The sequence below is a fragment of the Macaca nemestrina genome, chromosome 5 (assembly GCF_043159975.1).
Source record: "Macaca nemestrina isolate mMacNem1 chromosome 5, mMacNem.hap1, whole genome shotgun sequence".
In the NCBI taxonomy this organism is placed as follows: Eukaryota; Metazoa; Chordata; class Mammalia; order Primates; family Cercopithecidae; genus Macaca; species Macaca nemestrina.
In genome coordinates this window covers 158,573,589-158,587,122 of record NC_092129.1, presented here as the reverse complement: position 1 = coordinate 158,587,122, position 13,534 = coordinate 158,573,589, and the positions used below count along the sequence as shown (strand labels likewise).

The 13,534-nt window shown below is 37.1% G+C and overlaps 1 protein-coding gene across 12 annotated transcripts in view; it reads left to right on the top strand.

Moving 5' to 3' along the window:
• The window catches only part of LOC105482551 (capping protein regulator and myosin 1 linker 1), a 341,908-nt gene that overhangs the window by 228,440 nt on the left and 99,934 nt on the right, over positions 1-13,534 (top strand). For all 12 annotated transcript variants that reach the window (XM_011742711.3, XM_071097501.1, XM_071097499.1 and 9 more), the window contains 5 exons: positions 3,280-3,361; positions 4,126-4,225; positions 4,327-4,381; positions 9,270-9,442; positions 10,984-11,052. In XM_011742711.3, the coding sequence (XP_011741013.2) occupies positions 3,280-3,361; positions 4,126-4,225; positions 4,327-4,381; positions 9,270-9,442; positions 10,984-11,052 (479 nt within the window). The remainder of the gene's footprint in view (positions 1-3,279; positions 3,362-4,125; positions 4,226-4,326; positions 4,382-9,269; positions 9,443-10,983; positions 11,053-13,534) is intronic.

Below are 13,534 nucleotides of genomic sequence, written 5' to 3'. Positions count from 1 at the left end.
AGATTGTGCCATTGCACTCCAGCCTGGGAGACAGTGAGACTCTGTCTCGAACAAACAAACAAACAAAAAAGGAAACAACTGTATTTATATACATCCTTCTTAGGTACTAGATTGTTATTTGGCATCAAATCCTGCTAGAAAGTGGGCATTATGAACTGGATGTTGTCTAATCATTTTTTCTGTCCTTGGAGAAACCTATACCATTCAGTTTTATGTATGAAAATTTCCCAGGATAAAAATTAATTTAAAAAAATTACTATTGGAACCCCTATGAAAGAATAGTAGGTAATTTGGGGGTCATTTTATATTTTTGCCATATCTTTTTAAATGATAAATGATATTAAGGAAGGAAAGTAAATTATTGAAAGTTCCTTCTAGATTTTAATTTTCCTTGCTGTCCTTATCCCCATTATGGATATTTGAGTGTTTGATATTACTTTTTCCTTAGTAATGAGTAAGATCAGAAATGTTCCACTTTCCTTGAGTGAGAGGATACTACTCTCTTGAAAGAAATGTGATTTTATTTTTAAGAGTTCAAAAAGTGTTCGTCATTTTAGTCACATTTACTTCTCTTTGATCTTGCTTTCTTTTAAATAATGCTAGTGTGTGGGATCCAAATAAGGGTAATTTAAAAACCAGTTTTACATGCACACATGCAGACAGCCTCTAATTATGCAAATTCATTTAAAAGGATTTTCATTTACAGTAATGAAAAAGCTTTTAATGTTTTGGGAAAGCTTTTGCTTTTGGAGAATTTTAGACATTTAATAACCTGTGACTTAAATTGAATGTTCTTGGTAACTGAAGCGCAGTTATTTTTGTATCTAAATTTTTGTTTTGGGAGCAAATTTTAGTTAGAAGTATTTTTCCTGACTCTCTGCTTTTTTACGTTTTGTATTGATAGAGACTTTAGCTTCTTCTTTATTCTTGTTCTGCATACTGCTGATAACGTTTTCTGTTTTTTCTCCTTGGGCTTTCATTAGCTTGGCCATTGTGTAAGTACTTTATGAATCAATTAGAATATATTGATACATTTGATTATTTTTTAAGTATCGGAACATATGTTTTATGTGTATATGCTGCAAATATTATCAGTAAGGAGTATGTATAAGCAAAGTTAAACCTTTAAATGTTACCTGTATTTTCTATTTCTATAAATGGAATATTTTTACTATACTTCACAATGATAGAACATAGACATTTTCTAACAAATTTTATTTCTCAACAAGTAAATAACTCTCAGCAAATATGAAATTGTAAAGACTTACGCATTTACACTTACCTTCTCAAAAGCATACTTTTTTCTTGCTCTAAAAATCAAATTGTTTTTGGAGAAGTGTTTATTTAAATTAGTTCTTGTTTTAGCTTTGACATAATGTATGTACACATTTAATTCTTCAAGTTTAAACAAGCTGTGACCAAGAGCCATGCTTTTCAGAACTATCTGTAGTAAATAAGTTTTTATGTTTTTTAAACTTCCAATCTATCATAAACCAATACATTTATGAAATATAATAAGAATAAAATACAAGAAGGATTTAGAAAGATGTGAGATATGCAAGCCCCCAATTTTTATGATTAGATACAACAGACCTAAAATGTTTACTACTCAGGCTTCTAAAAATTTTTACACTCAATTTCTGTACTTATTCATCTCAGATTTTGAGTAGCAAGGTGCTGGGGAAGATGTACAGGTGTCATGATGAGACAGGCCTGATGGGGCATTTGGGTAAGCTGGAGAGCTCCTGAGAAAACAAACAGGTGTAGTGAAATGGGCCCGCCACTCATTCCTGACAATAGCTTCACACACAGGTTAGAAGCCCTTCAGCTGTGAAGTTGGTTTTGGTTTCCCTGAAGTATGTAAACCAGTCTCTTGAAGAGGTCTGCCTCTCTGCAATACTCTACTTCAGAGCTCACCTTAGAGCAATCTGTCACCTTAAAAAGTAGAAATGGCGAGATGCGGTGGCACATGCCTATAATTCCAGCTACTTGGGAGACTGAGATGGGAGGATTGTTTGAACCCAGGAGTTCAAGACCAACCTGAGCAACACAGTGAGATACTGTCTCAGAAAAGTAGGAATGGCTGAATGTAAACATCCCCACTGAAATTCTTCTGAATAGAGAGCGTTCTCAAAGATCTGTGCAGAACTCTCTGCTTACCATACAAAAAGCCAGAGAAGTTGGCAAGTTCTGATCCAAGGAACCAGCAAAATATTGCATCCAAAATAGGGAAATGAGGATTCTTCTAATTCTTACATCAAAACCTAGACATGTGGAAAATAGCACCTTGTATTGTAAATTTGTTGTCAACATTTTTATAAATTTTAATTTTCCTACATGAGTAAAGGACTTGCCATGTTCCTTGGTTCACAGGTTTCCAATAAATGATAGTTTGTTTTTCCTCATTAGATAATAAGTTTACTGAGCAAAAGGGCCACAGCTTAGGAAATTTTACATCCTTCACAGTGTCTTACACAGAGTAGGAACTCAACAAATATTGCTGAATGGAAAATACAAAGATATTATGACTCCTGTAAAATATGCTTTGGTTTCATAGGAAAAGATGAAAAGTGTTGTATTGGGTTTTTCAGGTTGTTTTTCTCTTTTAAATAAAATTGCAAATGAGGTGAGAATAATCATTTGCACTTAGTTTTGCTCTAAAATAATCATCATAATGATATTTTATATTAATTCAACATTTTTCCCTCCATGACTCGAAGCATTTCTACAAATCATTTTGCAGTCATCTTTAGTTAGCTAATTATTAGTGAGAACTCACACTCGTTTCTTAGAATAGGTAGGGATGGGTCCTTCCTGAAATGTTTGACAATCAAAGTAAGTCTTTATTGTCTCCTTTGGTTGGGTGGAGAGTTTATACCTTGGAATCGGTAACAGTCAAATAAAACAGTAACTTTCTCATGTATAAAATGAATTTATTAGATTTCCAAAAGTCAGAAATGAAGAAGTTCTTCCGGGTTGACACTGCTTTGCTATTATAGTGGCCTGGGTGGTGGTCATCTTGTTTCTCTTTTGTTTTTTCCTAATGGTTTTAGGATTTAATGTGGGATCACGTGGCACAGGAACCAGCAGCAGTGGCTAGTGATAGGCTCTTTACAGCAGCAATGGCTAGTGATAGGCTTCTTTGGAGTTGATAAGCTTTTACTTTTTCTTTGGTACTAAGTTTATTTTAAGACTGACTATCTCTCCTATTTTTAATATTTTGATTACACTTCCAGTAGAGTGAAGACTTTACTCTGTGTTTGGTTTGTGTTTCTCTAGCTGAGATCAGGAGGTGCTCAAGTATTAGAAGGTTGCATTGCTGAAATACACAACATCACCAGCTTAGACATCTCCGACAATGGTAAGTCAGGTATCAGAAAAGAAACGAAACTGAAATATTTTTTGAAGCAAGTTAATAAGGGGAAAATAATCTTCTACCCAAATCCAGACATACCTTAATAAAAATGTTATTTTATTTCTTAACTAATAGGGCTTTTAAATTTAACAATAGGATTTATTTGTAGAATAAAACTGCCAGAGTCTTACTAAGTTGATTCTGTGGCCAACTATGCAAAGTCTGTGCAGTAAAACAACTCAGTTACAAAAATGTCACCAGTACATTGAAAAAGATCTGAGCCCAACTTTTTGCATTCTTGCTGATAATAAAATTGTACTCTTGTTTATTTATTCAGAAGCTTATTTCATTAGCTTCATTTCTGCTGATTGTAGTATCATGTTAGTATGAACCTGTGAAATTTGCATAGACAACTTTAACTCCACTTACCCCCTAGTGAACAGTTTGTTGGAATCTTCTCTAACAGAGTGGTGGGGAGAGATGAAACTTTCTGCCATTATTCATCCCATTTCCTGCTGACTTGGTTTAGCCACTGATTGTATAACAGATTTAGATAAGTCTTTGTAGAGAATGAGTTTATCCCTGTGAAATAATAGGACATGAAAAGAGAGCAAAGAGTGCCTTTGAAAATGAAAGATTAGAATCCCAGGCCCCTCAGGAAGGTAAAGGAAGTCATCCAACTACATGTCACCTTTGCTTAATTGTGTTCCAGCTGAGAATTAATTTATACACATGTGTTTTGATGCTTTATTTACTCTGATTCTTTCCAGGTTTAGAATCTGACCTATCTACCTTAATAGTGTGGCTCAGTAAAAACAGATCAATACAACACCTGGCGTTAGGCAAAAATTTTAATAATATGAAATCCAAGTAAGAGTTTTGAATTTTTTTATATGACAATGATGAAAATAACCAGCCTCCTGAAAGCTTTTGATTTGATTCCACTGTCCACATCTCTAAAATCTCTTTAGAAATCTGACACCTGTATTGGACAACTTAGTACAGATGATTCAAGATGAAGAATCAGTGAGTATTATGTTAAACATTTTTTACTAAAATCTTCTGTTTGTTGCCATTCTTACTGATTATTTCTACTGGATTAATTCTGAAATCCTTTCAGATAGTGTTATCAATGTGTACATTTTCCATTACTTTTTAAAAATGGAATAAATATGCTTTAGTAGAGTTGTAGAATGTATTTAAAAACTCACTTTTTTACTTCATTCAACTCACTGTCAATTAAAGGAAGATTGTTACTAATAGATAGAAAGAAGTATAAATTGACTCCTGGGCCTATCTTTTAATTAGCCTTACTACTTCCTAACTTTAGCTAATAATCTAATCTGCAGGCATGAATTTTTACAATCTAGTTGACTTCGTGACCTTATATAATGCTGAGAAATATCATATTGCTAATTTGAATTTCATCTAATAATTATGTGGCATTATAGGAGACCAGGGAAGTTTTCTTCCATCTTTAATTGCTGCTTGAAGTCTAGTAGCGCTCTGTATTTTTAATTCCCTTTAGTTGCTCCTGACCAAAATTTCGTTCAGGGTAAAGAAGTTTAATTTCAAATAGTATCTTATTTTGCTGCCCTTTAAAATGGATTAGGAGAAAGAAAAGTTATTTTATGGACAAAGTAAGAAGCACTCTACCATGAATCCATTTAACTTAGAGCTGGTGTGTTACACCTTATACTTTACTGATGCTCTTTACAATTTTGTCCCTTTCCTCTCAAAGTCCTATTTGGTCACCAGACTCAGCTTTTCCAGTTCCTAAAACTCAGATCAGTTTGTATTCCTACTATGAAGAGTTATATTATTAGTGTTTTGTAATAGCTGCCTTTGTAGGTCATGAGGGTGATTTTTATATTAATCATGTGGAGTATGTCACATTTTGAAAAAGTGTAATTTTCCCTTCTGAATTCATACCAGGGAATAGCAAATTCTGTTACAGCTGTAAGCTGACTTTTCTGTGAAAGCTAAGAGACCAGAGGGATGGACACTGGACACTTCCTCACTTGCCGTTGCCCCCACTTCTTTGGCGGGGCTCTGAGCTGGTGGGCAGGAGAAAATTCTGTTCTGTTTCTTCTTCATTGTGCATATAATTTTCAACCTGTGGGCTAGAAAATGAATCTCATTATTATTTAATTAATTTAGCACTTCTCCTTACCCTCATTTGCTAATAAACCCCACATTTTGTTGCTCTTATGCTGGGTTATTGAAATTAGGGATATAATTAGAATGTAATTTAGACTTCTCAGAGTTTATGCTGTTTGCTTTACATATTTAATTTGACTTTGCATCACTCTGCTTTTTCTGAGTTTCTGATTTTCCAGTATTGGCCCAGTTTTAACAGATTACAGAAGCTAATATTATGTAATTATACTTAATATTCACCCCAAAATATTTTTTTTTCTTAACACATACTTTAAGAAAATTTATATTTTTATTAAAAGTATATAAATTTTATGTTTTGGTCATTACGTGAGGTTCTTCAAACCATCTATAATTCTGGAAGTCTGTTACTTAAAGATAATAGTTAAAATATACCTAAAACCATATTTGCAGATGATGAAGTTTGCTATATGAATGTGAATTTTGTCAAGTTAGAAGTTTGAATAGAGTGTTGCTCGTAATGCTGTACAATGAAAAGCTTTTTATGTTCCTGCCATTGAAAAGTAGATGGCTTTTTCAGAAAGCAGTTACCTTCTATTTTTTTCTACTTTTAAATCGGTAATATGCAAAACAATTTGAAATGATTAGGAGATGAGTCTTGTGATGATAAAAATTTTATCGATACTTGGTACAATTGGGATCATTTTTTGTTTTATTTATTTATGAGTTTTACCTATTAAAAAAGTAATCTCTTTGCTTTTTACATTCTGACCTGGTGTTTGTAGAGCTTGTTCTTTGACAAGCCTATGGAATACCTTATTCACCCAGTATTGTACATTATGTTCAGTTGAAAAACCTAGATGCTGGTGGATTCCAGTATCACCTTCATCTATAGACAGTGGTTTTGAGGCTGCTGCACCCAGAGTCATGGGACAGTAACATAGAGGGGCCAAGATGACAGGGAGTTTGTTCTGAAGTATTATACATATGAACCCATATTGTAACCAGCAGAACAGAATGCGTTTCTCCTGGGAGTGCCTGTAGCCAGGAGACAGATTCTCAGATTAAGCATGTTCAGCTATGAAAAAGAAATAGTAAGATTTCAAATAGTAATGTTACACAGAAGTACAATAAATCAAGAAGGGATGACCTTATAAATATGCATGCAATTCAGGCTGTTCTGTTCACATTAATGACTACCTATTATTTTTAAGTATTAACTGGGGTGTATTAGAATTTGAATATAGTCCTGGAATTGATGCTTGATAGCTCAGAGAGTTGGCAGTTTTCCAATATTAAAGATTATTGAAATGATGAAAGATGTGATTACATCTTTTTTAAAGCATATTGTGTTTGTTTTTCTTTAAAACAGTAAGTTTCCTGAGCCTGAAGCATTTTTAGTTGTCATTTCTGCTTACCTATATGTAGGATGTTAAGAAAATTGAAGAAACCAAGCTAAACCCACTTGAGTCTAAATGCATGCAGACTTTTTGGCCCAGGTTTTAATTGCCTTAGCACTTACCAGGCCATTTAACTTTTATAAATTTGATTCTGATTAATACAGCATTACCTTTTGATTTTACCATAAATGTATTAACTTTGAAAGCCATGGTAAATTTGGATGATAAGGATGATAATATTGTCTCTTGGTACCAACCACATGCATAAAATAATGCTTTGTTGATATCTGAGTCTTGAAACCATCAACACCCTCATTCTGTCTCCTGTAGCCCTTTGGTAGATGAACCTCTCACAGATGTTGCTTTGGAAGTCAATGTTAAGTGGTTGAGTAGACATAGATAAACCCCAGGCTGTGTGTGGGGGCTGTCATGTAGACCACCCAGGCACACCTTGAGAGCTCCAATCCCCAGGCCATTGTGGAACTGGGTCATAGTTTACCGCAGAAGCTGCTTCTATCACTACTTCCTGTAATGTTGGGACTGCTTATGCAATAACCATACAATTTGTTTAGTATGGCTAGGACAATATAGAGCACTCCACGCAACCCAGGAGACATCCAGATCTCCCAGGGAAGTCTGAGTTCTGACATTTAGAGCCACATTGGTTCAACCTGGTTAACCTGGAATTCTTACCCCACTTCAGTAAGTTATGGCTTAAATCAAGGAATGCAAACTCAAATGCCCACAGGGCTAGGAAGGCAACATAAACTAGTAAAGTGAGCTGGGTGTAAGTAGGAAGCTCTATTAATTTATTATTATTATTATTTTGGTCAGATACCATGCAGGACAAACAAAACCTGCCTTTAGGCTGAGTGGCTTTCAATATCTGGTTTAAATGGACAATGAGTGGGCTGGTTTGGATTCACCATACAGCTTATGGTCAAATAAAAAGGTCACACAAGACCTGGTGTGGTGGTTCACGTCTTTAATCCTAGCACTTTGGGAGACTGAGGCTGGTGGATCACTTGAGGTCAGGAGTTTGAGACCAGCCTAGCCAACATGGTGAAACCCTGTCTCTACTAAAAATACAAAAACTAGCCAGGCATGGTGGTAGGTGCCTATAATCCCAGCTACTTGGGAGGCTGAGGCAGGAGAATCACTTGAACCCGGGAGGTGGAGGTCGCATTTAGCCGAGATTATGCCATTGCAGCACTCCAGCTTGGGGGACAGAGCAAGACCTTGTCTCAAAAAAAAAAAAAAAAAAAAAGCCACACACTAGTTTGACTTAAAAAAAGAATTGTAGATGTATCTTCTGATTGAAACTTAACAGATAAAGTTAAGGCTGGGTGCGGTGGCCCATGCCTGTAATTCCAGCACTTGAGGAAGCCAAGGTGAGAGGATCATTTGAGCCTAGGAGTTCGAGACCAGCCTTGGCAACATAGTGATACCCTGTCTCTACAAAAAAAATATTTTAAAATGAGCCAAACGTGGTGGCGCGCACCTGTAGTTCCAGCTACTTGGGAGGCTGAGTGGGGAGGATGGCTTGAGCCCAAGAGGTCAAGGCTGCAGTGAGTGGTGATTGTGCCACTGCACTGCAGCCTGTGCATTCCTCACAAAGCGAGACTCTGTCTCAAAAAAAAAGATAAAATTAAAGGGTGATGATCAAAAAGATCTGCAATAAGCTAATAGGGAGATGTGGTATAAGGTTAGGAGCATGAAATCTGGAACCAGTACATCTGGGTTTGAATCCTAGTTCAGGTCCTTTTTAACAATGTAACCTTGGTTGAGTCACCTAACTTTTCTGTTTGTTGGTTTGGGAAATGGGATAACAGTAGCATCTAAGTAATGGGTTAGTGGGAAGATTAAGTGAATTAATACACATGAAAAGCTTAAATGGTGGTTAAACATAGTAATTGTTCAATAATTGTCAGCTATTATTAATCCTGGCTGGCTTTTATCTTGCATTTGCCCTCTATTAGTATTTTAAGGTATCATTTCACCTTGTATAAAAATAAAATGGGTATAAAGGGTGATCATATTAAAGCTGAGAAATTTTTATATTATGGTTTTTTTTTTGTTGTTGTTGTTGTTGTTAAATTTCATCCTATCCTCTGCTTAAAGCTGGCATTTGTCAGCCTACTTGTCTTTCCCTGGCTTCCCTTAAGAGAGAAGTGGTAGGTATTCAGCATTAAAACACAAGTTCTCCATCTTTGACTCCAGTGGTCCATTTTGTGCCAGAACCTTCAGTTTCTATCCATGAGTGTCTTTTAGGTAGCAGTTCTAAAATCAGACACGTGCAGTGGGTCCATCCCCTGTCATTCTCCACGAGATGTATTGTGGAGAGTGGATGCTGCTTTGATGAGACTGCTGAGTGCCGCATGTTGTTTGCTCCACAGCCTCTGCAGTCCTTGTCCCTGGCTGACTCAAAACTCAAGACGGAAGTCACCATCATCATCAATGCCCTGGGAAGCAACACCTCCCTGACCAAAGTGGACATTAGCGGGAACGGAATGGGGGACATGGGAGCGAAGATGCTGGCCAAAGCACTGCAGATCAACACTAAGCTCAGGTAGGGAGATCCTGCCCTCCCTGCTCATGAGGAAGGCTTGGAGCAGATTCTGAACAGCAAGCATTGCAGAGCCGCTGGGCCCAAGGGGACCTGAGCTTCCCATGAGGCCAGCTGAGAAGAGGTGACAATGTCAAGACTTCTGTCAGAATAATGAGGAGGGTGTTCCCAAATTTAGACATCGTGATTCTTTCGGTCTGTTGTCTTATAGTTCTGTTGTAAAGGTGGAACCTGACTGAGAACTGCCACGATTTCCTATTTCACATCAGTGTTGATAGCTGACCAGTGTGTGGGTAAAGGCAGTGAAAAGCTACGAGGGTTTTGTAGGCAGCACTAAGTGAGCAGAGCCCATGCTTTGTTGTGAGCACAAGGTCTTAACCCCCTTGCTCATCCCTGCCAATATAAAGACTTAGAAACAAGGGGCACGAAAGGTCTGCTGGTTCAAAACCAGGCTCACACTGGGTGCTAGCTGTTCTCTTTAGCAGTTTTATTCCATGTTTCCTAAGTGTGGCTTTTCTCAAGGACTAGATCCACTGTTAACTCGTTGCCATCCATCATTCAGAGAGATTGGAGTTGCTACCTAGGTCAACAGTCTGGTGAATGAAGAGTTAATTCACATTGCTCCTCAAGGGCTCTTTTATGAAGTTTTTCTATTCTCTGGCATAAAAGTCTGAGTTTTCTGTCTAAACTGAATCCAAAAGCCAAAATCTGCAGCAGTTTCTTTGAAGGTCAGTATGTGTGTAAAGAAGGTCATCGAGATTAGGAAGGGAAGGCAGTGAAAGTTGTGAGGCTGGGATCATCCAGACAAATAAAAGCTATTTTATGTGTCAGGGTGAACTGACAAATCCTAAATATCTCTGAAGTATACACATTCTGAAGGTAAAGTAGTGTTTTTCTCTCTAAATACATTTTGTGTTTAAAAAGCAAACAAAACTATAAGCAAACTATAAACAGGTAACATCAGTAACATTACCCGTTTATAGTAACTGATGTTTTGCCAGCAGAGTGAGGAAATTCCTAGGATTACTAATTAAGCCATGTCAGGGAAGTAATGAAAACACAAGGAACTATGACAGATTCTCTCTAGTGTTTTAGAAACACTAGTGTTTTACTGTTTGCGGGGGAAAATCTCAGTAGCTGAAATTCTTTATATTGGGCGTGGAACTGGTTAGCATCTTTTGTAAATAGCTTCCACCTCAGACATAAATATGAGAATATTATTGGGAGAATATCAGAGAAATATTGGAATTTAGAGTTTTCTGTCTAGTGAAAGTTAGATAACATAATAGTAAGTTAATATATGTGCTATTGCTTTTAAGTACAGTTTGTCCACACTACTTGCATGGTAAATGTGTTACGAATATAATATTGGGGGAAATGCTTATCCTTGTTTTGTTAGAAATGAAGATGAACATTATTCCTTGCTCATATAATGTGGCTGTACTGAAATATCTAGACAGTGCTGTCTATAAGAGGTTTATATTCAATGTGAGAATCATTTTCTCTAAGAGTCTGATCATTTATGTGATTTGGTTTTCAAACAGGACTGTAATATGGGACAAGAACAACATCACTGCACAAGGCTTTCAGGATATAGCTGTTGCTATGGAAAAGTAAGTTTGAATTAGGATTTCTTTCTAGGAAAATAAAAAAACAAAACCAATGGTATATGTATTATCTGTGGGGTAATAGAAGCAACTGTTTATTGGGGATCAGAAGATCTGGGTCTGAATTTAGTCTACAGCTAACCAGCTATGGGATCTTGGAAGACATTGAATTTTCTCTGGTGGAAGTTTCCTTATGTATGAAATGAGGGCACAGATGCCTGTTCTGCTAAAAACACCACACTGTCGTGAAAATTAAATGAGATCACGGGAAAGCGGCTGTGTGACACTTGCCTTGTTTCCTTTCCCCTTTGTGGTTTCACAATCTATACTGGGTCTTGTTCTTTTGCCTATTGTGACACCTTTGAATTGACTGGTGAGAAGAAAGCTGAGGTCCAGAAAATAAAGGTGAAGTTGATAAATGGTAAGCCCAGGGCTAAGTTGTGTCATTACTGTGAAAGACTTTCTTCATTACTTCAGTAACTAAAGCCTGCAGTTATTATTTATTGTTGAATTTACATTCCCAGTAAACTAAATGAGAAAATAATACTAGACCTAGTTGAAAGTAAAACTAGGAATGTGGTTCTTTCTGGGCTTTTCAGTCCTCATATTGTACCTTATAAGGCAGAAGTGAACAAAGCAGATTTATACCATTAAAAATGAGAGGCTATAAAATATGGGTGAAAAATAAGGGGCCGATAGCATAGAAGCCGTTTCCCTGGGAAAGGGGAGGAAATGCTCATTATTTTGTGTTTTTTCAGATTCCTTGTATATATGAGGCCTCCCAGGAGGGCCTCTCATGCCTGACATGGTATTGTGGTACAACCCTAGACTAGGAATCAGGAGTCCTTCATTCAGTCTTCAGTTCTGTCACCCACAAGCCTATGATCTTGATCAAGTCATTTAATCTCTCTGATTAATTCTTTTTTCATGAAGTGAGAGGATTAGGATAAATGATCTCCAAGTCCCTTCCATTTCTAAATCCTGTGGCTCTACTTTAGCCAGGAGTTCAAAGTTACTGTCACTACAAAATCACAGAGACTCATCTCTCAGCGCCTTCTCTGTAGTGACCCCAGGCCATCACTAAATAGGGGTTAAGCAGCTTAGACCATCAGTTTAGCATTGCCACTGCATGATTGTAGACCCCCCTATGGTTACTCCTGTTGCACCACAAAACCCCAAATGGAAACATTTATTTACACTGCATCTGGATGCTGACAGCACAGTTGCCACCCTGATGTTGTAGACTGCCAGCTCAGGCTGGTGTTTGGAAGAAGCCAGGAGCATGGACAACCAATACTCAACATTTCCAGATAGACTGTCAGACTCCCTTGATCACAGTCGATTACGTATGCTCTGCTCCAAGATGCCAATGCTTCAAAATCACATTTGGTTTAAATAAACTATGCTGGTCTGTAACATGATAAAAATTGGATGATGGAAAGAAGAATTGTGAAGGCCATAAAAAAGATATATTGTCTCTTAGTTTCATTTGGCTGGATTTTCTGAAGGCAAACAAAAACAATTTTGCTAAAACAAAGCTAAGTTAAAAATCAGAGCTATAGAAATTGCAACTTTCTGTTTGTCTGATTATTTTACATGAAGCTACCTTATAAGTTGGACTGGGTGAATTTTTTTTTTTTCAGTAGTCCATCTAGACTGCTACTATTAAGTTGATGGTTTTATTATTTATTCTTTATTAGTACCTTATTTTAGGAGTTAGTTGCTAATTTATTCTTCCAATAGATGTCATCTAAATATGCCCCAGAAGCACACTATGAGTGCTGCTGATAGTTTAGAGTCCTAAAACAAGGCAGCTGACTGTGCAATTTTAATGTCCCAGTTGCTACCAAGTAGCCCAAGGTGAAGTTGATCTCTTCCTGAACACTGTGTTGTAGAAATGGACAGATGCATTTTGGGGTGGAGGACAGAAGTCATCTCTAATACTGGAGTTTATGGTAGGTGAGCAGGTGTTAATGGTCATTTCAGCACATAGCAGTTTGCAGCAGAGTCGGGATCAAAGGCCAGGGACCAGATTCAGAGTTCTGTGTTTTCCTCACACAAAAATGGCTCACTCTTGCATGTTTGTGTTTAATAGGCCTGCCAGTAGCAATGGGATAATATACAGCAATCAACAGTTGCTTCATTTGGTTTCTAGAGCCTGGTGGACAGCAGCTCTTGAACTCCAGCTGAAAGGACCTGCAGAGGTCAGAGTGTTTAGCCAGGCAGCAGACCCTTTCCTAGCAGCTTTAAAAGAGACAATCCTATGTCTACTGGACCTCATCATTTAATGGAGCCCAGAAACTTAACAGACTGTTTTGTGGGCGCTAATGGCTTGCTTTGCAAGCAAATGTTTTGTTTCTATTTCTGTTTTTCCTTCTACCAGTTTGGGGCTGGTTGTCACACATAATCACTGTGGGGACCCAGGTACAGTCAGGTCTATCGGTTACTAAAACCCATGTAGCGAGTTGATGTTGGACTTTCCCTAGGC